The sequence below is a fragment of the Carcharodon carcharias genome, chromosome 21, assembly GCF_017639515.1.
Source record: "Carcharodon carcharias isolate sCarCar2 chromosome 21, sCarCar2.pri, whole genome shotgun sequence".
In the NCBI taxonomy this organism is placed as follows: domain Eukaryota; kingdom Metazoa; phylum Chordata; class Chondrichthyes; order Lamniformes; family Lamnidae; genus Carcharodon; species Carcharodon carcharias.
The window spans coordinates 35,856,347-35,884,136 of NC_054487.1; the positions used below are offsets into that span (position 1 = coordinate 35,856,347).

Below are 27,790 nucleotides of genomic sequence, written 5' to 3' on the forward strand. Positions count from 1 at the left end.
TGGTTTTATTCAATACTTTATTTGCCCATAAAAATATTGGAGAGAGGTAAACATAATTACATTTATTAAAAGGTTTAGTGTTCAAATGCTGACTTGGATAATTATGAGGTATTTGCCAATAATTGGAACTGACAAATAAAAAGGCACAGCAGGAGATTTTCATACTTTTTCCAAAAAAAAAATCAGTGAAAACAGCACCACAGCCAAAATAGTCTTATCAGAGTGAGAGTATGTAAATATCAAATTTTTTCCCCAGCAGTTTCAGGTTTCCAGTCATTTCACTGGAATGAACAACAAGGTACATTCTGGTTTGAGAAACACATATGTATCCACCTACATTATTCAGAACTGAAGAAGCACAAGTTCATTCAATGGAGGTCCCATGTTCTGTCACTGATAGTGGATAGCAGCAGGTAATCAAACAATCTAAATGTAAAAACTTAATTGTTAAAGCAATTCTTAAGGCACAGGAATAAAGTACAATACAAACATTAATTGAATTTAATGTTTCTGGTAGTGCAAGACTGATTAAAGTCAGAAAAATAAGAATCAGTAGAACACGTAAAAGGATGACTTTTTGTACAAGATTTTAAAGTTTAAATCGAGAAATTAGTCAATGGTGGTTCCACTGCATTTACAAATATTTAAGTATGAAAGAAGCCCCAAAGGCAAGAACACTCAACAGGTATTAGTTACAACCATAAATTTCTTAGAAGGTCTTTAGTTAACAAATGAAATCAGTTTTGCTTCTTCAGTCAAGTACAAAATAAAAGAGTACACGAATAGTGACAGCATATGTACAAAGAAGTGACGTAAAACTAATGCATGGATTAAACTCGATATGCATTATAAGTAGTTTAAAATTCAGTGATTCTGCTGTTTATGTAAATAACATATTTAAGGTATCAGACTATAAAAGCTTTTAGAATGATAAATACTAATCTGAGTTGATGAACCATAAATAGTTGGGAACTAATCACTGACGCTGGGGAAACTGACTGAATTTAGTTAACAATAAAGTGCAAACATAAGCAATGGCCTACACAATTCATAACATGAGTTCTTGAAAGCAGTTCGATAGCGCGACAACACAGTTCTGTGTAATGACAAAGTTTGGAAATGGCTTTAAGATTATTGATTTGAAAGCAGAAGAACTAGGTTTCCTCTGACTAACTAAAATAATTATCACTGTGCAATAGGTGATACATACATTTCTAACCAATTGGTCCGAGGGCCAACTTTGTGACCTTCATTCCAATCTTTGAACCATTGTTAGAAATGATTTCCTGGTCAGCTGTCTTTGCAAACTTTTCATCACCATTCAGAAATTATCTGAACTAGTGAAGAAATCAATTTTCTTGCCCGAAGTTGCCAGATCCCGTTTCACCAAAGCAACAGATTCGTTCACCATTGGATCTAAGGAGCTGGGGAGCTCATAATGCTGGGAGTTAAGTTCCACAGTGGAGATTTGAGAAGTGAGGTAAGGCTGGTACTGGTTTGAATTAATTGGTAGGCTCAAGCATTTTCTCAGAGGTATGTTCGGCTGAACACTGGAAAATAAAGCAAACATTACAAGAAATTCAATTTATGTTTTATACTAGGGCTTTGTTAAATTAAATGGAGTTGATCATTATAAAACGATCAACCACTACACAATTGTTTTGATAAAAAAATACATTCCTTATATCTTCTCCACAAGAACGTGGTGTTCAATAAACAATAGAATGCAATTAAAACAATAGAAATCAACTATTCAGCCAACAGAAGAAACCATCTATGGCTACTCCTTTGTGATTGCTGTGGAAAATTCTTCTATTGATGCCATGATTTCAGATTGGTATGATGTATAAAAACGGGACACAGAGTCAACCTGGCAATTACTGGTGTTCAGTTTACTAATGGCAGCCAACTCATTTCCAAATCATAGACTCATCCGTTTGGATATTCAGCTATTTACCTTAGCAATTTCCAACAAGACCTTCTCTTTCAGCTCTTTCCTCATGTTACATGAGGTCGCCACAATGCTGACTGGTCACCCTCCTCCATCTCCATTCATATCAACCACCTGGGACTGGCACTGATGTACACTGGCTTGCCTACACCAGTGATTAGGTTCTTCCACGGCCAAAGTCCCTGGAGCAGGACTCAAACCCGGAACATTCTGGATCAGAGGTAGGGTAGCTACCGCCTGAGCCACAGACAGATCTTTATACTCATTTCCAAGATGCATACTAAAAATGTATACTTATTGTCTGCCTCATTTCTGACCAAGAAAAATATGGTAGCCCCACAGAAGCCTGTAAAACCTGGAAGAGTAAATCCAAGATTATGAGCCATTCAAAAGGTAATTCTCACTTTTAAAGCCACCCTTTATTCTAAACTGTCTTCAACTTTTGTTGCTTCCAAACATATTCAAATTTCTGAAGTCTTAGTCACTATATTGTTTATCTTTCTTATTTTGAGAGAGAAAATATGGCTGGACTCTGGTCACATGTGGAATATTTTTTTATATATGTGTTTTTTTATATTTTTATAAATTTTCCATATAGTTACATACCTAGAACATGGTTGCAGACCAAACCGCTTTGTTGCTCGATGATAAATAACACCACCAATAATGCATAATTGTTCACGCATCCAGCAAACATCCTCTGGGACATCAGGAAGCCACTCCACTAACCTGTGGAATATTTTCAAGAGTATTAGTCACATGGAAACCAGAGCAGCCAAGTTATTGCAGTTGATATATTCATTTGTTGTTAGCAATCATTCCAGCATTTGCCTGAAACCAACACGGAACTTTCGTTATAAACAGACAATTTCTCTATTCCAAGCTAGTGCTGGTATAAGTCACAATCAGTCTGGCAAACTGTGCATCACAACCCTGCCCCTATTCTATAACAGAATTTCATTTGAAAATAAAAGTGGGTTCCCTGTCTGCTGAATTTGTAGACAACTGCAAGTGAAACAGAAAAAAAAAAATCGCAGAGACAGTTGTGGTGAAAGAGTGTTAACATCAGATCAGCAACTTTCCACAGCTCTGATATTATGTATTTCCATCATTTTCTGTTACTTTTTCAGATTTCCAGCATTAACAGTATTTTTATGTCAAGAGCAACTCTACCTACATGTCATTGCAACCACAATGTATGTGGTGTCACTGGCACATAGGCAAGAATCTACCTCCAGTAGACTCAGAAGCTTGACCAGCACAGGTATCATTAAGTACACTTTGCAACATTGCGTAAAACAACACTCTTGGCATAGTAAGAAATCCTGTAAAAGTAATTGGGAGATCAAAACTTGCTACCTTAAAAAAAATTCTCCCTCCCCTCATGCTGGCACACAGCTCCTTATATGCTGGCAACCCTCCAGTACCTTGTAGGGATGGCCATCCTCCACATGGGAGTCAAACAATCACAGAATCGTTACAGTGCGGGAGGAGGCCATTCAGCCCAACATGTCTGCACCAGCTCTCCAAATTAGCATTATAACTCAGTGCCCATTCTCCTGCCTTTTCCCCGTAACCATGCACATTATTTAAATAGAAATAATCACCTACTGCCCTTTTGAATGCCTCGATTGAAGCTGCCTTCACTGCACAGTGACCCGAACCACCCATTGTGTGAAAAAGTTTCTCATATTGCATTTGCTTCTTTTGCAAATCACTTCAAATCTGTGCCCTTTTGTTCTCGACCCTTTTATGAATGGCAACAGTTTCTCCCTATCTACTCTGTTTCCCCCCGTCATGATTTTGAGCATATCTACCAAATCTCCTCTTAGCTTTATCCTCTCCAAGGAGAACAGTCCCAACTTCTCCAGTCTATCTTCACAACTGAAGTTTCTCATCTCTGGAACCATTTTTGTAAACCTCTTCTATACTCTCTCCAATGAGTTCACAGCATTCCTAAAGTGTGGCGTCCAGAACCATACACAATACTCCAGCTGAGGCCTATTTAGTGTCCTATACAAGTACGCTTTATTAACTCCTCTCTCCACCGGTCCTGCCACCTTTAATGACTTATGCACATGTAAACCCAGCTCCCTTCTGCTCCTGCACACCCTTAAGAGTTGCACCCCTTATTTTATGTTGTCTCTCCATGTTAGGGTCAGAGGTCTACAGCACAGAAAAAAGGCCCTACGACCCATCGAGTCTGCACCGGTCAAACAAGTACCTAAACTATTGCAATCTCTTTTTCCAGCACTAGGCCAGTAGCCTTGTATGCCATGGCATCGCAAGCGCACATCCAAATAGTTCTTAAATGTTATGAGGCTATCTGCCTCTACCACCCTTTCAGGCACAGAGTTCTAGATTCCCACCATCCTCTGGGTGAAAAAATTCTTCCTCACATCCTCTCTAAACCTCCTGCCCCTTACCTTGAATCTCTGCCCCCTCAATATTGATCCCTCTGCCAAGGGGAAAACTTCCTTCCTGTCTAGCCTACCTATGCCTCTCATAATTTTATACACCTCAATCAAGTCCCCCCCTCAATCTCCTCTGCTCCAGGGAAAATAACCCCAGTCTAGCTAATCTCTCTTCATAACTAAAACTCTCCAGCCCAGGCAATGTACTGCTAAATCTCATCTGCACTCTCTCTGGTACAATCACATCCTTCCTACAATGCAGATTCCAGACCTGCACGCCATACTCTAGCTGTGGCCTAACCAGCCTTTTATACAGTTCTAGCACAACCTCCCTGCTCTTATATTCTATGCCTCGGCTAACAAAGGCAAGTATCCCATATGCCGCCTTAACCACCTTTTCTACCTGTCCCGCTACCTTAAGGGACAGGTGGACATGCAAACCAAGGTCCCTCTGATCCTCGGTACTTCCCAGGGTCCTACCATTCCTTGTGTGTTCCTGTGCCTGGTTTGTCCTGCCCAAGTATATCACCTCACACTTATCCGGATAAAATTCCATTTGCCACTAATCAGCCCATCTGACCAGCCCGTCTACATCCTCCTGTAACCTAAGGCTATCCTCCTCACTATTTACCACCCCATCAATTTTTGTGTCATCTGCGAACTTACTGATCAACCCTCCAACATTCTAAATCGTTTATATATACCACAAACCGCAAGGGACTCAACACCGCTCCCTGTGGAACCCCAATGGACTCAGGCATCCAGTCACAAAAACACCCCTCGACCACCACTCTCTGCTTCCTGCCACTCAGCCAATTCTGCAATTTGCCAAATCACCTTGGATCCCACAGGCTCTTACCTTCATTATCAATCTCCCATGCCGGACCTTATCAAAAGCCTTGCTGAAGTCCAAGTAGACTACATCAAGTGCATTGCCCTCATCTACACACTTGGTCACTTTTCGAAAAATTCAATCAAATTGGTCAAACATGACCTCCCCTTAACAAAAATATGCTGACTGTCCTTGATTAATCCCTGCCTCTCCAAGTGTAGATTAATTCTGTCCCTCAGAATTGCTTCCAATAGTTTCCCCATCACTGAGGTTAGACTGACTGGCTTGTAGTTCCCTGATTTATCTCTTCCTCCCTTCTTGAATAACGATACTACATTGGCTGTCCTCCAGTCCTCTGGCACCTCTCCTGTGGTTAGAGAAGTATTGAAAATTATTGTCAGTGCCCTGCTATCTCCTCCCTTCTCTCACTCAACAGCCTGGGATACATTTCATCCATGCCTGGAGATTTATCTACTTTTAGGCCTGCCAGACCACTTAGAACCTCCTCCGTTTCTATGCTAATTTCTTTAATTACATCACAGTCCTTCTGCCTGATTTCCATACACATGTTGTCCCTCTCACTTGTGAACACCGACACAAAATATTCATTTAGAACCCTACCTACGTCTTCCGGCTCCACACACAAATTACCACTATGGTCCTTAGTGGGCCCTACTCTTTCCCTAGTTATCCTCTTACTCTTAATGTACTTATAAAATAACTTTGGGTTTTCCTTCACTTTACCTGCCAATGTTTTTTCATGCCCCCTTTCTGATCTCCTAATTTCCTTTCCAAGTTCCTCCCTGCACATTCTATACTCCTCTAGGGCTTAAGCTGTTTTGAGCCCTTGGTATCTGTCATAAGCCTCCTTTTTTCTCTTTATCCAATCCTGTATATCCCTCAACATCCAGAATTCCCCAGATTTGTTGGTCCCACCCTTTATCTTTCCTGAATATGTTGGCCCTGTACTCTCCTTATTTCCTTCTTGAACGAGTCTCACTGCTCTGACGCAGATTTACCTAAAAGTAGCTGCTCCCTGTCTGCTCTGGCCATACATGGTCTTATTAAAATCAGCCTTCCCCCAATTTAGAACTCTGATTTCTGGCCCATCCTTGTCCTTTTCCATAACAACCTTGAATCTAACAGAGTTATGATCACTATCTGCAAAATACTCTCCCACTGATATCTCTACCACTTGCCCAGCTTCATTCCCTAAAATTAAGTCCAGAACTGCCCCTTTCTTGTACGGCCTTCTACGTACTGGCTTAAAAAGCTCTCTTGGATGCATTTTAAGAATTCTGCTCCCTCTAAACCTATCACACTGACTAACCCAGTTAATGTTGGGGAAGTTGAAATACCCCACTATTATTACCCTATTATTTTTACACTTCTCTGAAATTTGCCTACATATCTGCTCTTCTACTTCTTTGACTGTTTGGGGGGCTCTAGTACACTCCCAACACTCCCAGCAATGTGATTGCTCTTTTTTTGTTTTTAAGTTCTACCCATATAGCTTCATTTGTGGAGCGCTCTAAGGTGTCATCCCTCCTTACTGCTGTAATTGATTCCTTGATCAATATTGCAATACCACCTCCTTCCCTGTCTCTGAAGACCCTATATCCTGGAATAGAGCTGCCAATCTGCCCCTCTCTCAACCATGTCTCTGTGACAGCAATGACATCATACTTCCATGTGTTAATTTGTGCCCTCAATTCATCTGCCTTGTTCTTCCTACAAAAGTGAATGACTTCACACTTCTCTGCATTGAACTTCATCTGCCACCTATCTGCCCACTCCACCATCTTAGCAGGCTATTTGATGGCAATAATAGCCAAGGCTGATTTACACTACATTTTCTATTGGCTTCACTGCCTGACAATCTGGGGTGGGAACAATGACAGATTTTTGTCTGTTTCCAATGGGGATCGGTTAGTTGACCTTAACTAAAGAAATATATATTTTACAATATATTTTATACTTGCATGCCTTTAAAATTTCAATGTTACCACTAGACAGCTACATGGCTGCATAACAAAACTCTTTCAAAGAGCTGGCAGAGAGATGATGGTCTCCTTCTATGCTGTATCACTTTATGATTTTAAAATGCAGCTTCTAAGAAGGTTTTAAACTTTCCTCAAAAAGAGATTTTCGGTGGCATGTCTAATGGGTGTCTCAGTGAATGTTTATTTTCTTCAATACTGCTTCGTCAATTTGTTTTTCAATAAGATGGTTGTTCACAGGTATGAATGCATCAACTGGGTTTTATTTGACTATTTGCCACTGTACTTGTGGAATTGCCATTACTAGGGAGTGAATAGGAGTAATCAGGCAGTGGCATGGTGGTATTGTCACTTGACTCGTATTCCAGAGACCCAGAGGCCCTGGGTTTGAATCCCACCATGGCACTTTGAATTCAATATTTAAAAAAAAATCTGGAATTAAAAGTTTGATGATGACCACAAAACTATTACTGATTGCTGCAAAAACCCATCTGGTTCACTAATGTCCTTTAGGGAAGGACATCCACTGCCCTTACCTGGTTTTGCCTATATGTGACTCCAGACCCACAGCAATGTGGTTGACACTTAAATGCTATCTAAGTAAGGGATGGGCAATAAATGCTAGCCTAGCCAGTGCCCACATCCCATGAACGAATAAAAAAAAGATATATTTTAATGCATATGCAGGCACACCAAACCAGGCTTAAAAAATGTAAATGCTCTGTAGCAGCACAACCCCATAGAAAATAATTTTCATATCTCCATTCTGCACTATCATCCTGAAATAATTTTGCTATTACTATGCTTTCAATGCATCTGGGTTCCACCCACCATTTTTTCAAAGTAGAATTTTGTGTAGTATAATAAAGTGATGTTAAAACTGCAATGTAAGTTGTGTCGTTCTATGCCCCACTGCAGACCTAGTCCAACTGACTTCACATACTGCACATCTATATTCAGCCCTGTTTTGGTGGAATCAGCTTTATTTGGTGCCGAGGTGTGAGTGTTGACTGCTCTGTCTACCTGTGCAGACCATTGATGCGATAACAGGTTTTTGTGCATGTTCACATCTACAGAATCTACCCAAAGTACTGGGGGAGTTCCACAGACAGAAATTAATGTTATCAAATAGGCATTAAAGAGGAAAGAAAATAACAAAAACACAAGTTTTCTCCAATGGCTCAAATACATCACCAAGAGTATGCAACAGTTTTGGTCTCCTTATTTGAGGGATATATTTGCATTGGAGGCAATTCAGGGAAGGTTCATTAGATTGATTCCAGAGATTGGGGTGGTGGGGAGTGTGGGGATGTATCTTGTGAGGAAAAGATGAGTAGATTGGGTCTGTACTCATTGGAGAGGTGATCTTATTGAAACATACAAGATTCTGAGGGGGCTTGACAGGGTAGATGCTGAGAGGATGTTTTCTCTTATAGAACGAGGGGACACAGGCCTAGATTTCCGGAGAGTCGCAGAGGCTCTGTTGATCTTCCAAAATAGCAATTGGGACCCAGATGCAGTAGTCCCACTTCCATTTCTGACAGATCCCATTTTCGCCAGTAGGGGAGAGGGGGCAGGGTGTGACTCACATGAGGGAAACCCAAACTCAGCAGGGCCATTTGAACTCAGTGCTGAGTTCAGACTCCATTTTTTGCTGTAGTAAGAGCCTTAACCCACAGGTGGGAACTACAATATTTTAAAGTAGCTATAAATACTTTTGAAGGGTGGAAGAGGTCTGTAGAACTGTCAAGCTGTGAAGTTATTGGATATTTGGTGAGTTGACATGGGGAGTGTAAAGGCAAAGAGTGCTGGGTACATTGGCACTATATTGGCATTGGGGTTGTAAGGGCCCTTGGAGGGATTGGGTGGAGGCAATGAGTTGGCTTGGAGATTACAAGGGGCCATTGGGGGTGGGTGTGGGGATTTGTTGACATGGAGAGTGGGTAGGGGGGTGAGGCCTAAAGGGCATAAAATATGAGCAAACAACTGGAACAAAGTCCTAGAGAACTGGTTTGACCTTTTAAACAGCCTACCACCTAGGCACTCAGCAGCCTGAGCATCCAGGGGCGGCAGACCCAACTCTATCCTGCCTCCCAACCCCGATTTGGGGAAGTTTCTCCTGAGGCAAGTGTAGCGAGCCAGGAAATTTCCCGACCTCTGCTACGTGCCTCAGGAGTGAAAATCCAGGTAAGTTTCAGGATAAGGGGCCATCCATTTAAGGCAGAAATGAAGAGGAATTTCTTCTGAGGGTTTGAATTTTTTGAGTTTTCTACTTCAGAGTTGTGGAGATTGAGGGCAGAATTTGGCAGCCCCATCGCAGCAGGGGCAGAGCCATAAAATGCGACAAGCCATTCAAAAGGCCACTGACTCAGAACCAGAAAGTCCCGATAGCAGGAAGGGCTGTAAAATTCCACACTGGGTCACTGAATATATTCAAGGCCAGGAGACATGTCTATGAGACTGCAGGGGAGTCAAGTGTTATGGGGAACAGGCAGGAAAGTAGCGTGAGATCAACCACGATCTTATTGAATGGCAGAACAGGCTCAAGGGGCTATATGGCCTTATCCTGCTGCTATTACTTTAATTCTTATATTAAAAGTTCATGCTGTGGTCAAACAATTTTGTAAAGTAAACATATCTGTTGCTGTAAAGCCAGGAAAATCAAACTGCTCAGAACGCATACCTGCAGCCAAAAGAATAGGCGGACTCCAATGGTAGTGTGTAAGGTAACATCACATAGGATGCCATTCTAACCAGGAAGAGGTTGCTAAGCTGTGCATAAAGGCCACTTTTCTCTTTACACGCTTCATGCAATGCTACAGGTAAAAAAAAGGGAAAATATCAGAATTTAACGCTTTAGGTTGATTGCAGATATAGTCTGGACTCATATATACACCCATGGAGTCAACATATCACATTTCTTCAATTCTCAGATTGCACAGATGGTCTACAATTGAATTAGTTAATTGAACTTGTGCATTCAAACCTAACACTTCTGTTTTCACAGTACCGTTACGAAGTCTTGGTGGTAGATTCTCTATTATTCTTTCATCCAGTGCCGATGACCAATACGGTTTCCTCAGTTGTTTGTTATTCGATTTTATTGTTGAAGCTCCGTCTGTAACCATTGTTGCCACCCCCTCTTCCATGAGCCGAGTTATGCTGTAATGATTGTCCTGATTCTGGATGTAGGGTGTGGTGGTCGCCCTCAATGAAGTGACAGGAGTCAAATCATCTACGAGAACAGGCATTTCAAGTAGGTCTGAGAAGCAAAAAGAGAAACAGGGTGGATTGGTGTATTAGAAAAGAGTTTAATAAAGCTAACATTGCAACTTCAACTACATAGAGAAAATTAAAGAAAACAGAGGTCAATGCTTTTTGAGGGATGCAACACTAAAAATTTAGCACTGATGCAAAGACACCAAGCTTGTGAAATGCAAATCCAGGAGTTAAGAACTTAATTAATTCTGGAACAAATCAAAGCAAGATTCCTTCCTCCAGAGAATCTTCTCCATTTCACTTTGTCAGATCAGGCTCTGTCTGGATTTAGGCTGCATTTGCATTATAATTTTAACAGTTTTGCTTTGTACTAGTGGTATGAATACATCCAAAATCATGTTCACTCTAAAAAAGATTGATAAGTAATACTAAATTTACATCTTCTCTTATTATAGAAAAGTTACAATTTGTGAAAAACCTAAGCTCCACTCATACAAAATTTTAATTTAAAAAAAAAAATCATTTATGCGTTGTGGGCATTGCCGGCTAGACCAGCATTTATTGTCCAGCTCTAATTTCCCTTGTGAAGGCGGTGGTGAACTGCCTTCTTGAACTGCTGCAGTCCATGCGGTGTAGGTACACCCACAATGCTGTTAGGGTGGGAGTTCCAGAATTTTGACCCAGTGACAGTGAACGAACCGCGATACATTACCAAGTCAGGATAATGAGTGGCTTGGAAGGGAACTTGTAGGTGGTGGTGTTCCCATCTATCTGCTGCCCTTGTCCTTCTAGATGGTACCGGTCATAGGTTTGGAAGGTGCTGTCTAAGGAAACTTGGTGAGTCCCTGCAGTGCATCTCTTAGATGGTACACACTGCTGTGCATTGGCGATGGAGGGAGTGAACATTTGTGGATGGGGTGCCAATCAAGCAGGCCGCTTTGTCCTGGATGGTGTCGAGCTCGAGTGTTGTTGGATGTGAATGAGATAGGAATGCAGAAAATGACAAATGAGATGGACACTACCCTTTTCTAGGGAGAATTTTCTCCCCATCAGGCGGACCGGTCGGGCGCAAGTGTGGAGCCAATCACTGCCCGTGATTGGCTGTGCGGCACCATTTAATGTGGGTGGGCCAATTAAGGCCTGCCCAGTAGCGCTCAGCACCACCTGTGCGGGTAGGGGGAGGAGGGAGAGTCGGGGCCTGCTGCTCGGAAATTAATTTCAATATGAAACATTGAAAAAAATAAAAAAAAATAAATTTATTCAGACATGTCCCCTCATGTCACATGAGCTGGGACATGTTTGAGTTTTCATGAAAATTTTTATTGAATTAATAAAACCTTCATGAAACCTCTTCCTGCCCGTGGATGAGGTTTCATGAAAAATGTGAAGGCCGCCTGGGCTCTTCGCCTGCCCGCCAACCTTAAGGTTGGACAGGCAGCCCTGTTAATTGGTTAACTAGATTATTAATTGCCTTAATAGGCCTTTGACAGTTTAATAATGCACAGCCAACTCCGGTGCACGCCCGCTGAACTAAAGATCAGAATGATGTGTGGTGACATCAGGACACACCCCCAATGTCACTGCACGTCATTTTACGCATCAGTGTGCGGGGCCCACCCCCATACACTGGCCAGAAGATTCTGCTCTCTAAGTAACTTGAGATCTAAATCCTCCAAAAAACAACCACCAAAATAAATCAGGACTTACTATTTCCTTTGAGGAATCGAAGTGCATCTTCATAACCTTGATGGCACATTTCACCAAGCACCTGAAAAACAGGTTGCATCAAGTTAAAATAAAAAGAGAAAGATAGGCTGCACAGGAAAAGCAAAACCTCCAAATATGTACAGATATTCTGCTTTATTCCAAGAAAGCAGAATATGTTGCATCGATTTTATCAATAGACAACAGTGACAGTAGAAATCTAAACTCTTACATAAGAACCAGCTGCATGCTTTAACTGCCCAGTATATACAAGCTGATCATGTACTTTTCATTATTCATTTAAAATAGAAAACACTTTAGTAAAGAAAGATCACACAGAATAAAGAAAAATGCCTACATTTGAAATAAACATAGAAAGTTCTGGAAGAACACATTTAGGGCAGCAGCAATTGTAAAAGAGAGAAGACAGATTAATGTCCTGATGATGGATCTAGATCTGAAACATTAACCTGTCTTGCCTGTTGGACCCATTTCTTTCCTGTATTTTCTATTCTTATTACATCAAGACATTAGTTTGATTTTGGTCTATTTATTTAAGAAAGGATATAAACGGAGTGAAGGGAAAGTTCACTCGACTGATACCTAGAATTGGGGGGTTATCTTATGAGGAAAGGTTGGACAGGCTGGGTCTGTATCCATTGGAGTTTAGAAGAATGAGAGGTGATCTTATTAAAAGATATAAAAGATCCTGAGGGGACTTGACTGGGTGGATGCTGAAAGGAAGTTTCCCCTTCTGGGAGAGATTAGAACTAGGAGACACAGTTTAAAAAAAATAAGGGGTCTCCCATTTAAGATGGAGATGAGAAGAATTTTTTTCTCTCAGGCGGTGGTGAATCTTTGGAACTCTCTTCTCCAGAGAGTGGTGGAGGCAGGTTCACTGAATATTTTTAAGGCAGAAGTAGATAGATTCTTGACTAACAAGGGAGTCAAAGGTTATCGGGGGTAGGTGGAATGTGGAGTTGAGGCTTTAGTCAGATCAGCCATGATCTCACTGAATGGCAGAGCAGGCTCAAGGAGCCTAATGGCATGCTCCTGCTGCTAATCCCAATGAACATTCATATGTTCTTTTTGTATCCAAGAAAGAAACAGCTGTTCACACAAAATAAAATCCAATTCTGAACTGTCAAATCCAGACATTGGAAAAATAATGTCTGTAGTGTTGTCCATAATTGGTTGATTATTAGAATTGTTTTTTTTTTAAATACATATTTTTCAAGAGAGACTTCAGACGCTGAAGCCATCCATTGGCCAGAGCCTGAAAATATAGAGTCATAGTTGGCATAATAAAATGAGCAGGAAATATTGAGAGTAAATTTAACTCTGTCCTGCTCAGTCAAAACCGTTTTTTGGTGGTCAGTTAAAAATTGCCCAAGTTACTTTGCTGCTCGAGGGTCACAGAGCCAACAGGTTCCAGTTTTCATTTACTGTCTTGAGCAGGCAGCAGGGACACTTACCAAAAAAAAGTTTTTTTTTTAAATAAAAACCATAGATTCATGTCAGACCCAACTTCAATTAGGCCTCAGCAAGAACCAACAGTGGATTGCCTGCCAAGTCAGCCCAGGCACAAAAGAGGGTTGGGGCTTAAAAAAATTTCCTCTGAGCCTAATAAGGTTCAGATTCAGCCTCTTTGACTGCAATCTTGCCCCCTTCCCCACACTGTCCCAAAGATGCTAAAATTATGACATGAAATAAGATTTGTGGACAGCAAGTGTACATTCTAAGATAGATTAGTCAGAATAACATTTGAATATCCTGATAAAATAAAATAAATAATAAATCGGAAGAATTTTTCCATTACCAAATGAGCGGGAAAATTCAGAAAGGCCAAGTTCAGTTTTATTTCAGAGGTAATTGTTGAAACACAGGTGTGAGTACTCATGTCCAAAAAGAATTCACTAACAAATAGTAGCTAATATTTTAAACTTAATAAGCCATTAAAAAATTTCAATAATCTGAAATACTTTAAATTTCAACTATCTACCTTTGGTTCTGGAGGGAAGAGTGCTCGAGTCAGTCGATATAGGTTTCCCAGGCTGAATTGGATGCTGGTGTTGGTAACACGGAGTTCATGGAAGTTGCTGGGGTTGTCTCGAGGACATATATCACTTTCTCCAGAGAACGGAGACACAGTTATTGTATTCTTCAATTCATACTGAGGCAAGTTGTTGCTGATCCCTCCATCCACATAACGCTAACAATATAAGGGGTTCATTTTAAACATAAGACAATGACTTTCAGATCAGAGTTCTGAGGTGGAGCTTTCACTTCCAACTGAGAATGCCTTTTAAAGCCAAAGTTTCTTCCTAAGCCGCAATTGCAAAATAGTTACTGTTTAAAAACTAAAATGTTAACTTTAGAAAAAAATAGTAAGGTAGAAAAATTAAAATACTGAGCAAGCTTGCATAACTAAATGTTTGTGCCCTGTATGAGGGAGATAAATTAAAGATAATTATAAATCCAAGATGATTCAGCAGTTCTTTGGAAATCAAACTTCCATGTTAACTTGTCCTGTGTGCAGTAAGCATAGAACTCTATGCTAATCCTTCAATTAGGTCAATAGCGCTTACCTTTATAAAAAGGGGCTGCACATATTACACTGGTGCTGTTTTTGAGAAGAAGCAATTTTGTAGTTCTTTGAAACAAGGATATTGGCATCAGAAAATTTTAAAAAGTTACAAGTCAAAATGCAAAAGAGGCACCAGTGATGATTGCTCAAGTAAAGAACCTTCATGTCATGTACTGTACTGAACTTCTCAACTGAAGTCACCAGTGAGCTCTGGGCTAGAGTTTCAAAATATTCTGGTACACAAGGTTCCTGAGAAGCTGACGGGGCTATATGGTATGATGCTAGTACCATGCAATAGGTTAAGTCACACTGTGGGACCATCTGTTAAGGGCAGTTAGGGATGGGCAGCAAATGCTGGACTTATCGGTGATGGGGTGCGTGCATGTGTCTAACCCGGAACCTTTTCTTAACTTGTTTTGGTCAGTGTTTTCCCCATTAATGCTGAAATCTAGGGAAACGTAAGGTTGTGGCTCTTCCCTAAGGGCTCCTTGATGAAATTATTAATTAGCCCTTTCTCATCTCACAATACTACATCTAAAATAGCCCATTTCCTGGTTGGTTCCTTAACAAACCATTTTGTAAATACTCTAGGAATTCACCCTCCACAGCATTAGTGCTAATTTGGTTTATCCAGTCTCTTTGTAGATTGAAGTCCCTCATGATTATTGTATTGTTACATGCACCTCTAATTTCCCAATTTATACCATGCCCTACATTGCCATTATAGGTTTGTGGCCTATAAATAACTCTCACCTATGCTTGCTGCAACTTGCTGTTTCTCAGCTCCATCCAAACTGATTCTACATTTTGATTTCTGATCAAAGATCCTCGTTCAGGACCTTCCCATCATTTGGGTCACGGTTCTTTGCCAAGCTGCCAGTGCCTTGTTACAGAAAATTCACTTTGTTGGAAGGATGGAAAAGAAAGATCCCAACATAGATGTCTCTTGAATCAACTTCCTCACTAGCCCGTATCATAACATGACTAAGACAATCTGCTCCATAGCATCTTTCCATGCTGCTAAGTCACCAGTTATGAAGTGATAGCATAGCACTTGGAGGAGGCATCCAGTCCCTAATCAGCGCCTACCTCTCTTGAGGGTTTGATCAAGAATTAGATCCAGCTATTATGCTGAGTGATACAAGTCCCACTGGTCACACCACCCAACCACTGTGACCAAGAATGCTGCACAATTCTGGCAGACTCCCACCAGAAAATTCAAAACAGAAAACAAAAGCAACCTTTGATTTTAGATCCATTAGTGTGCCTGTTCCATTTCCAAGTCATCCCATTACATTAATAGCTTTGCAGTGCAACTTAGCCCAAATGTGAATCTGTCTCACTACCTCTGACCCCACAGCTTTCCTTCATAGAATTCCAAACTCATGGAATTTATGGCACTATTTTTTTTCCATGGTTCTCAGAATTGTGGAACTCCTGATCTCTATCAGTCTTCACTTCATCCTACAATGTACAGACTTTTATAAGCTGAACAAAAATTTGATGAATCTTATTTTCACTCTTTAACTCTTAGGTGATTGCTCAAGGTGCATTAACTCTTAAAGATAATAGCACCTTAAGGCACTCTGTATACAATGTTTTATGGGCTTTCAGTAATCACTTGTTTCTCTATAATGACAACATTAAAGAATAGGTTCAATAGTGAAATAAATAAACTAAGACAAATAAAATGACTCCCTTTTCAAACCGTGTAAGCTGCAAAGATCACAGATCCTAAATAAAATGCTCTTACAAAGATAATTTCCAAACCCAATCGCTCTTACTAATACAGCCACGGCCTAGACACACACTATGAAGAGTTAAAAGAATTATACTCTATATTGAATACAACCCGATTACAAGAACATTAACATGCAAAACACACAAGTGACAAAACAACAAAAGCACAAAATGTTCCTTTTAACTGTGCTTTTCTTGTGACTTGTGCCTTTGCATATGCACATTTTTGTAACTAGCTAGTGTTTCAGCTCTTACAGGTCAATGGCAATACAGCACTGGTAAGAGTGACTGGTTTTGGACAGTATAACTGTAAAGCTCAGTAAATTTGTTATGCACCATTGTAAACTAAGAATCTTATTAATCCCTTTGCACTCAAGCTATTCCTTTCTTCGCTCCTCCTCCTCAACATCACTCCAAAAAAGAGAAAAACTGAATTGCAAAGGGCCTCATACTGGAAGCAACAAACATCAAGGGCCATTTCCTGAAAATACATTGGTAGCAGCACAATATGTAAGTTGGGGGCAGAAAGAACTGCAGGGCACGTTATAGTAAATCGAATGTTTTACTTTAAAAAAAAAACACATTGCATCAAGCATGGGTTATCAGCAAGGCTGATAAAGAAAGATGAGAAAAATCTTTAAATGAAATTTAAAGTGGGATTTCCACTTTCTCTAAAAACAATGAGATTTATTTTCTTCATTTATTTATTTTCTCCTACAAGTCACCAACTCAGTGAGGTTATGGATGCTGAAATGTACAAACACATTAAGAACACAACTACCATGCAGGACTTCAATCCTTCAGGAAATAACTGTAAGGACGACAGTGGAATCAGGAGTAATATTTACCTCTCGGATTAAACTAGCCAATGGCTAGTCAAGAAGTTATTCCAGGACTCCAATTGGCCTGTGCAAGATCATACTCTGACCTTAGCTGTCTGATTCTCCTGATTTTCTGCAAGGAAGCACCTTATCAATGGCACAATTAGCAATTTGATCCTGAAAAACTATCAAAAGGCAAAAATTCCTCTAGGCCTCTGCAAAATGACATTGGAGTATTTGAGAGGATTTTTCTTTTTAAAAACCAGCTACCAATTCCTAGAGCCTTTTCACCAGAAACAAAGAAGAAATCTTTGAGGTGTCCTTACAGTTTCATTCCATTGACCAGACATAAATCCTAGGCATAGTCCATCGTTTCCCAAAACAAACAGATGCCAATCACATTGGCCAATCTAAAAAATTGCTATCCTGTATGGAAAATTACAAATGACAGTATCATTTATCTTTGTGCTGGCAGATCAAAACCCCCTTTTGGAGTGAGTTATTTTATAAACCAAAGTTTTCAATGCCAATTGCACCAGGAAGCATTCTTAAAGGTTCCTATATTAAATCAAACATTTCAATTCAACCACATTCAATCCCCATTGATGCCTGATTCTTTGTTAATTTGACCCTCCTTTTCAGATTAAAGAGGGCTTTAATTCATAATTGAAGACAAAGATTCTCCAAAACCTAGAAAGACTTACCACTCCTCGAAAAGACGGTGGAATGAGTCCACAGTAAATTGGAACAAAGGCACTGCAGATCAGAGCCTAAGGAGAACAAGCAGAGGAAAGATCTGTTTGTTGCAAGCACATTTTAATGCATTATTCAGCGTTAGAAACAGGCCAGAAAGCAACACAAGTTGTGGAATAAAATGCAGCAACCAGGCCTACATTAACAGAGATGGGTCTCAGGGTGGGAAGGAAAAAGATTCCTTTACTTTATGCAGCTTTCTTTGGGTTGACCATTTGAACACACCCAATCCTAAAGACAGTCCTGGAATTCTCAGGTAGAATGTGTGGAAGGACACTTGACTAATGGGGCAGCAATGGTCAGAGTGATTGCACAGGCTCTGACAAAATAAAAGTTACTTTTTGCTACCGTTCAAACATTTTTAATGAGTCAGATTTCCACATGAAATTGACATTTAACAGTGTCAGTAGTAATGAACAAAAACAAAAATACCTGGAAAAACTCAGCAGGTCTGACAGCATCTGTGGAGAGGAATACAGTTAACGCTTCGAGTCTGTGTGACTCTTCAACAGAACTAAGGGAAAATAGAAAAGAGGTTCTATTTTTCCTTAGTTCTGTTGAAGTCATGCAGACTTGAAACATTAACTGTATTCCTCTCTGCAGATGCTGTCAGACCTGCTGAGTTTTTCCAGGTATTTTTATTTTGGATTTCCAACATCTGCAGTTTTTTGCTTTTATCTTAGTAGTAATGAAATTTGTTTCAATGTGCTTATAATGGAGCCAGGCATCCTTAAAACAAAACCAACTCACTAGTGACCCATTCCCAGCACGACTTTCGACATTGGTCTGGATTTTTTCGGTCTTTGCAGTCAACAATAAAGCAAGGATGTTCACGACTGACCTCAAAGAATGCTGCCCACAAAAATCTGGCAATCTCTGACAGGAAGTTCCCATTTGCCACAGCAATTTGAATCTGCTACCAAATCAAGGGGGTATCTTAGTGTGCAGCATCAATGATGCCACCAAGCAATTAGGCAACCAATCAAATTGAAATGTTCATACACAGCAAACTACGAAGTTAAAGACACTTAAAGTCCTTCACTTACAACTTAAATTTTCAGGTAGCAAAATAAACGTATGACTGCATTGAGATGCAGTTAAAATAAAAGTTAGCAGACTTTTACAAAGTTTTTAAAAATACAGAAATTTTCTTTGTAGAGAAATTTGATTTTACAGAAATACAAAATTAACTTTTCAGGGCCAGTGAGGGTGAATACACTTAAAAAATTCTTAGTTACACCTCATTCAACAAGACATAGCTTTTTCCAAGGTTTATATAGAAAGATTAACAGCATTAGAATAGATACTTTTGTCAATTCATAATTATAAGGGAAATAACAGTCTGTGGGAACCTCTACAGCGCAATTTATTGAGCAGCAAGCACTGACAAATAGCGACTTCTGCAGTTCTGTGTTATTCCACGCATGTCTGTGGTTGCTATTAGTTTCAGTGCAGTAATGATAAGGAATGATGACAGTTACGTTGTCATTAACACAGCAAAATCTGGGTCAATGTGCAAGGTGCACCTTGAGAAAACTTAAAATTTATTGTTACAATTAAGTGATAACTTTTACCCTCTTATGCCAAGGAATTCAGCCTGTCAGCCTCAGTTGCATTCCTGCAACATTTCCTTGTACAGTCCTAACAGAGATATAACTTTCAATCCAGCAGGTGTAAAGGGCAACTCCAGTTTATGAGGAGTTTTCTCATCTTACCTGGATAAGTTCTTCCTTGGAGTTGAACTCAGACACCAGCACATTCTCACCGTCAGGTACTCGGGTAAGAGAAATGCAGAGCCTGCCTGTGGCTAGCTGGTGTGCATTTTCTGGAAGATTCCTGAAAAGTCCATTTCGTATTATTTTTACTAAGTTGAAGGATGGATGCAGAGGTCCCAAGTTTCTTTTCCTGGCTTCTTTAGCTATTTTCATGACGTCTGCACAACAAGTATCTTAAGAAAATTAAACAAAGAGCATATTAAAGAATTGCAGGTTATCCATACACAAATAAGTAACAGATTATAGAATCACAGAATAATGCAGCACAAAAGAAAGCCATTCAACCCATCATACCTGCATCAGCTCTTTGAAAGAACTATCCAATTAATTTCATTTCCCTGTTCTTTCCCCAAAAGTTTCGTCCCTCCACATTTATCTAATTCCCTTTTGAAAACTACTATTGAATACGTTTTCACCACCCTTTCAGGCAATGCATTCCAGATCACAACTTGCTGTGTAAAAACCTATTTCTTAATGCACCTCTGATTGTTTTGCCAATCACATTAAATTGGTTACTGACCCTTCTGCCACTGAAAACAGTTTTCTTCTTATTTACTTTATCAACATCATTCATAATTTTGAAAGACTCCATCAAATCTCCTCTTAACATTCACTGCTCCAACTTCTCCACATAAATAAAATCCCTCAAATATGATACCATCCTATAAGAGAATGCAGAAGAGATTTACAAGGCCTTAACATCGTTCAAATTTTGGCAACCACACTTTAAGAACTCTGTACAATAATTCAGTTTGCATAACTTCCTTGTTTTTATACTCCATACCTCTATTTAAAAAAAAAGTCCTCTCAACTTGTCAAACCTGCTACCTTCAAAGACTTGGGCATATACACCTTCATATCCTGTGTCTTGTCTGCCTTGTGCCATCTTCACATAGCCACTGTTGCTGTTATGCAACTGCTCTGTAATTCACTATTCAACTACATCTAGGTCGACCCCTCTTTCTGCTGCTCTCCACTTTGCCCTCTAGAAGAGATCTTTGTAGCTTTTCAGCTCTGATCAAATGATCGAAATACTGACATTTTATTTTCTGGATGTCAATTTTTTAAAGGTTCTTTTCACTCTTGCTATTTCAAGCATCTCATCATTTGCCTTATGGTCTGTATATGAATTTTTTTAGCATCCATCTTAGCATCCACATTTCAAGGGCCTCTATCTGCTTCTACAGATTTTTACTTGCCATACAGGAAAATGTAACATCTGGAGAGTTTTTTTCCTTGTTATAAGCTTGGGCTTTCCTGTTGGTAACACATCCTTCATCTTCACAAAATTATTTCCAGCTATCTGTATTCTTCTTTAGACTTCTGCATAACATCCAACAGCTTCTGTTATCAATTAACGTAAAATACATACAATCTTATCTACTTGTTCCAGTGTGGCACTATTCAGTTCAATCTTCACTCTAGTTTATTACAATGTTTTCCTTCTGACTACCATTGTTTTTTTCTTTTTGGTTGTCATATTTAATCCATATTCTAAACTTCTAGAAGATACTTGGCCAATGATATTTGGTATAATGCCTTGTCTGCAAGTAGAACTCTGTCATCAGTGTACCAAGTTTGTTACATCAATGCCTCCAATTTTTACCCTTGGAAGTACATCTGACTCTGAATATTTGTTCTGTGTACAGATTGAATAATTTTGGTGACAGTACACAGCCTGGTCATAGTCCTCTCTTCATTTGAAACATATCTGATTGTCCATCTTCTAGCCCGATAATCACTATTTGGTCCCAATATAGGTTCTGGATAAATCTCACATCTTTACTGTCAATGTCTCATTTCAGCAACACATTGCTACTTTAAATTTTATCTGCCTCATGTCTTATTCATTTTACCAGCCTGCCTTATTCTCCTGAAATCTGTTACAATTCTTATTGTTTATGGCATTTCCGAGTTTCATGTCAACTGCAAGTTTTGAAATTATGACCTATATACCCAAATCATTAGAGGCAGGCTGATCATTTTGATGATAACATGAGTTTTTTTAGCTGTACACATTTGTTTTTTGTCCAAGGATATATTTTCACTCCTGTAAGAAAATATATCAGAACGCCAAAGCAATCCATTGAACGGATGTCAGGGTAAAGAAAGGGGAGAAAATGCTAGCTAGTCAGGAGCTTACTCCTGAGTAAGTGTGGAATGAAATGCAGGGTCAAGTAGGAGACCAAAACAGCAGGACAGGTTGCTGATAGGATTTCTGCCTCTGCCACTTGGGAGGTAGGAAAAGTCCAGTGTTGCAGCACCAGACATGATGAAACAGAAATTAGAGTAAAAAAAAGTCTCAATGAAGAAGGTCTGCTCCACTTTTGTAGATCTTGGTAAAGCTCTTGGCCAAGACCAAGCTCTACAAAAAGTGAATGTCCAGGCTAAAATGGACAAAGAAACAACCTGCACTAGGTCTTCTTCCTCCATCAGAAAGCTTCGGGGTCATTAAAGAGACCACTGCAGGCCCACTTCAACTTTCCAACAGACAATAACAATGTCCAAAACAAAAACAGCAGCTGCTTCTAGATTACATGGCTAGGGACACACAGAGCAACCTCCAGTAACGCATCCCCATATAGCCTCTACAGTGTTACTATTAAACTACTGCTACAGAGAGAGCAAAGGAGGAAGTCACTGGACTTGAAAGTAATGTCAGTTTTTTATTTTGGTCAATACATAATGAAAATCCAAAATGCACCCAGGTCAATAGTAAACCAATGGAAAGTGGGCCAGCTGGAAGCCGCTACAGAAATGTTGAAGAGCCCCAGACCTTTTTGATTTAAACAATTTGAAGACTTCGACTAATTGAGATTATTTCTTCCTTTTGCTTATCATTGCTAAGACTGGTTACCACGGAGTCTGAGCTGCTGTCAATATCACTCCATGACTGGACTCCAGAAGGCAACACGAAAAAAGACTTCCACATTGCTTCCTGGGAGCTCACTTGGGACACTCATGCTTCTGTGTTTCACAGCACATTATCACTGAATTTTCCAAAATGCTTCCAAATCCAACCCAGCTGCTAACTTATTACAACAGAAATGTAACTGTATATAGCAGTCAGCTACAAAGTTACAGTTTAATATATTCACTGCCAGTGTGCAGTTGGAGGAGAGGCTTGACTTTGAATGCACCAGCAGCAATTGCCTTAATGCACATTAGCAACCAGAACAAACAGGCTTAAACTGAAACACCACCAAAGGCTAGGGCAAGATTCCAAACATTACGAACAGTGAATGCAACAGGTTGTGTTTAGAATGTTCCCATTAAATATAAAAGATGGTTTTATTTAATTTTTCTCACAATGGATTTATTTCTCTACCTCACCTCTGCCAAAAAAACATGATGTTTCAGCAGCGTTAATTATCTGGGAAACTTACAGACACAAGATGCTTGTTCACTGGTAGTTAATCACCTCATAAATGCTGCCTTGCCTGAAATGGCACATTATTACTGATCTTGGCACAGGTTTCTAGGTCAGTCGCAGCCAGGCTGTAACAAACCACAGCAGCCTTAAACACAAAGCAAATAGGATCCAATACAATTGCATTACTGATCAACTCAAAAAAGGATAAGGTATTAATTTTAGTTAATAATGTACAGTGTCATCAGGAGGAAAGTGTAAATAGACCTTATACAAAATGTACATTTCTAATGAGCTCTTAATTCCTGTACTTAGCACATTTACCAATTAATTTTTCAGAACAGGTTTTCCAACCCATACATTTTGTGTGTTTCATATTTTCACGTGAACTTTTTGCCAAGATAGCTCAAGGACTTCTGTATTCAGCATCATGAAGCAAGTACAAAAAGAGAAAGGGCACCCTGGATTTAGATTGAGGAAATGAAACAGGTGTAAGGGGTATCGGTGGGAGAGCATTTTGGTAGTAATCATAATTCTAAGGGAATTCCATTTGATTAAAAAGGTGTAGTCATGACAAAGGACAAAGATAGACCAAGAGTACAGGCCAGAGGAAATTTTTTAAATAGAAACAGAAAATGTTGAAGATACTCAGGAGGTATCTGCAGAGAGAGAAACAGAGTTAACGTTTCAGGTCAAGGACCTTTCTTCATTACTGAAGGAAGATGGAAATGTAATTGGTTTTGAGCAAGTGAAACAGAGGAGGAAGAATAAAAGAGAAAATCTGTAAAAAGTGTGGAGGATGGGAAGGATGAACTAACTAATGATTTCATGGCACAAAAGGCAAAGAAAGTGGCAATGGTTTGTGAATGACAGAATAATGAACAGCTGTGTCCAAAATATTAAGAATAAGATTACAACCGACACATGCAAATAACAGAAACAAATGGTGGTGGTGGTGGTGGGGGGGAGGGTGCGAAGGGGTACCGAATTCACAGTCTGAAATTGTTGAACTCCATGTTGAATCCAGAATTCTGTGCCGAATTGAAAGATGAGATGCTGTTCCTCAAGCTTGCACTGAGCTTTACTGGAACAGTGTCAAGGACAGTGACATCCATGTGACAGCAAGGTGGAGAATTAAGGTGGCAAACCATCAGGAGCTCAGGTTCATTGTTGCGGACTTAGTGGAGGTGTTCCGCAATCTGCATTTTGTCTTGGCGATGTTAAGGCTACTGTGTTTGCTGCTCACACTGTGAAGTAAATTGAAAAAAGTACACCTAAACCACTGCTTCAACTGGAAGGAGTGTTTGGTACCTTGGTCAGTGAGGAGAGGAGGTCATAAAAGGTCGGGTGTTACATCTGCTGTATTTGCATGGGAAGCTCTTGTGGAAAGGGGACAACATGCTAGGGATGATTGAGGAGTAGACCAGAATATTGCAGAGGGAACGTTCCCTCTGGAATGCTAACAGGAGAGAAGAGGGGAAGATAAGCTTGGTGATGGCATCATGCTGGGGGTGGCAGGAGAGGCAGAGGATGATCTGTTGTATGCGGAGGCTGGTAGAATGGAAGGGAAATCTTATGGTGGTTCTGGGAGGGAGAGAGAAGGGGTGAGAGAAGTGTAGAAAGTTTCTTCTTCACAACCCCAATTACAAATCCTGTTGAATATGGCTGAGTGTAATTTTACCTGTGTACTGTTAAATTTGAAAAAAAGTCACAATCCCAGATAAGACCCTGTTCTTGCAAGAATCCCTCTCATCTGCTTGAGTTTAGGAGAGTAAGAGATGACTTGATTTGTTTGAAACATATAAGACCCTGAACGGTCTTGACAGGGTGGATGTAGAGAGGATGTTTCCTCTTGTGGGAAAATCTAGAACTAGGGGTCACTGTTTAAAAATAAGGGGTCTCCCATTTATTACAGATGAGGAGAATTTTTTTTTCCTGAGAATCATGAGTCTTTGGAACTCTCTTCCTCAAAAGGCAGTGAAACCAGTGTCTTTGATTATTTTTAAGGCAGAGCTAGATCGATTCTTGATAAGCAAAGGGGTGAAAGGTTATTGGGGGTAGGTAGGAATGTGGGGTTGAGGTTACAATCAGATCAACATGATCTTATTGAATGGTTGAACAGGCTTGAGGGACCGACTGGCCTACTCCTGCTCCTAATTCGTATGTTCACACATTCAAACAAAATGTTTCCATAAGTAAAATTGAGCACAAAACTTAACAGATGTCTCTTTTTTAGGTTGCATCATATGTTTTTGACCATTTATTTCAATAATTGTCTGTTTCCTTCCCAAGACAGTATACTAGTCTGGTTCTAATTTGGCATTCGATTTCACTGAATTGAAATCAGGAGTGAGATTCTGGTCCATTCCCTCCTTCCTAGTCTTGGGGACAAAGACCAATATTATTGCCTCATTGTCATGGCAGTTGAGCTCCGAACTCAGCTTAGACTCCAGGCTGAATCTGGGAAATCCATTTCATTGAAACTCTTTAGTGACAGGGGCCGAGGATTCTTTTAAAAATCACAAGTTATGGGATCCCGTTAGGCAAAGTCCATTATGTGAATGCCGGGGATTGCAAGCAGCCCAGTCGAAGGCTGGACTGATCAGGAATGATCCACGCAAACTACTCAGCCTTCATTTTCAAATTCCCAGTAAGAGGCCTTCTAGAAACTTTAAGGTAAAAACATGTGTAATGATTCATATTCGAATTCTTCAAGACGGTGAAAATTGCTTGGTTGAACTTGAAGAAATATCCGTACATTGCTGTTTGCGATAAATGTCAAAACTGGCCTCCTTTCCCATCTTAGATGCTCTATCCCCAATGTTAAAGAGACCTTCAAATGTGAACGAGTCAATTATAGTCAAATATATAAAATCGCTTTAAAAAACTGAACACTGCAGGGGAATGTCGTCATTTATTTTTGAAGTAACATTTCATCGATGCTTAGATTTGTTTGGAATGTCAAAAAACTGTGAAGAAGCGCGATTATCAAAGGTCAGTGTGCAGGTCAATGGCCGGCAGTAACCCGCGCTAACAAGAAGACATTAAACCCGCCCAGCGGAAATCAGTCCACACAGCAGCCACCAATAACACAAAGCGCTGAAACTCAGGTCAGCCCGAGCCCGAATGTGGTCTCTCCGCTTTAATATCCTCCTGATCCAACACACCACCACCCGCATTCCAGCAGCAGGAAATAATACCACCGGGTAGGTATCAAATTAACATTAGATACTGCGAATCACAACCCTTCAAAATCTTGCACTGGTCTCAGCTGCTAATAATATGACTTGCTAAAACATTTAGATAAATATGCAGTAAATCAGCAAGAATACCACTTATTTAGATGGGGGAGACAGAAAGAACAAGCATTGATTCCATTATTTCTTTGGAGGACAAATTACTGGATTCTCCCGTGTAATACCGGCACCAAATAACCTGCAATCTCTCTCCGCTATCAGTGTCTCAATCCATTTGGTAAATGATAGCAAGCTGCCAACATTAAACCCTACAAATATACTGAAAAGCACACTCATGCAAAAAAAAACACAACGCATCAGCTTTCCTTGTAACATATGCAAACCACTTTTTAGACTGCCTAATTGTTAGGAGAATATAATTTATCAAATGTTCATCTGTTCTAGTTCAACAACTCTACAACCTAGGCTCCGAAAAAGTTGCCGATTACTCAATGAGATATTTCTATTGCAGATACTTTGCAAAACTGCAAGCTACTGGTTTTTAAAAGTTAACTTTAACTGAAGAGATACACTTTAGTTCCCTCCAGGCACAGTAGCAACTTCATAGATCTCTCCTCTTTCCAGATGAGTTTAGGAAAATCGATCTTTAACAAAATGTCCAAAATTGACAGGTGCCGGGTTTTATACACACATCATCGTCTATTATGGTTCCCCTGTGGATTCTAACAGCCCCTGTCCTCGACAAGTTTTTGGGGTTCTTGTGCTGGAATGATTTGCCCCGATGGTGCTTTCCCCTCTTCAGGCCAGGTACGGGACTCACCCAGCGGTGCCCCGCACACCACGGCGGCGGCAGTAAGCGCCCCGGCAGATGCGCCATAGATCCTGCTGGCGTCCCGGATCAGGTAAGGAGCGTGTTCCTGGATACTGCTCGCCACTCCGACATGGTAAACCCCCAGAAACCCGCATCCAGCGAAGGAAATGTTCCAGCCGCCTTCCAGGTCAAACATCTCGGGCTACAAGAAAGCCTCCCGATAAGCGATGAAAAAAAAATGTTGCCGAGGAATTTCGAATATCCTAAAGTGACAACCAAGAGAGTTCAGATCGACAGAAGCGAAGTGACACGGTTTTCACTTCAGCTGATCGCTTTGCTCCTGCCTTTTTTCCATGGACTATTTCAGAGTGCAAGGACTGGGTGTGAGCAGAAAGCTCAGTTAAAAAGCACATCACTGTCCTTCCCCGTGTGATAGCAACGCCAGCATTGGCCAATCAACTGGAAGGACGTTTGGAAGGGATTTCTCATTTATTAGTTTAGCACCGCACATCAATTTAACCCGTTTCATTTCCCGACTGCACTTTTTGATTTATATTTATAATATATATACTGATGCATTTTGCTGCCTAAAATGTACGAATGCAACATTTACCGA

General features: G+C 40.1%; 1 protein-coding gene across 1 annotated transcript; it reads right to left on the minus strand.

Annotated features, from left to right (window-relative positions):
* pnpla3 (patatin-like phospholipase domain containing 3) lies at positions 1-27,584 on the minus strand. The gene is made up of 9 exons (XM_041215990.1): positions 27,184-27,584; positions 19,737-19,969; positions 17,973-18,038; positions 14,123-14,332; positions 12,124-12,184; positions 10,208-10,459; positions 9,881-10,013; positions 2,558-2,680; positions 1-1,550 (listed from the first exon to the last, which is right to left on the minus strand). Exons 1-9 carry the CDS (start codon positions 27,368-27,370, stop codon positions 1,322-1,324), a joined length of 1,494 nt encoding a protein of 497 aa, XP_041071924.1. The 5' UTR covers positions 27,371-27,584; the 3' UTR covers positions 1-1,321.
* Positions 27,585-27,790: the final 206 nt, after the last annotated feature.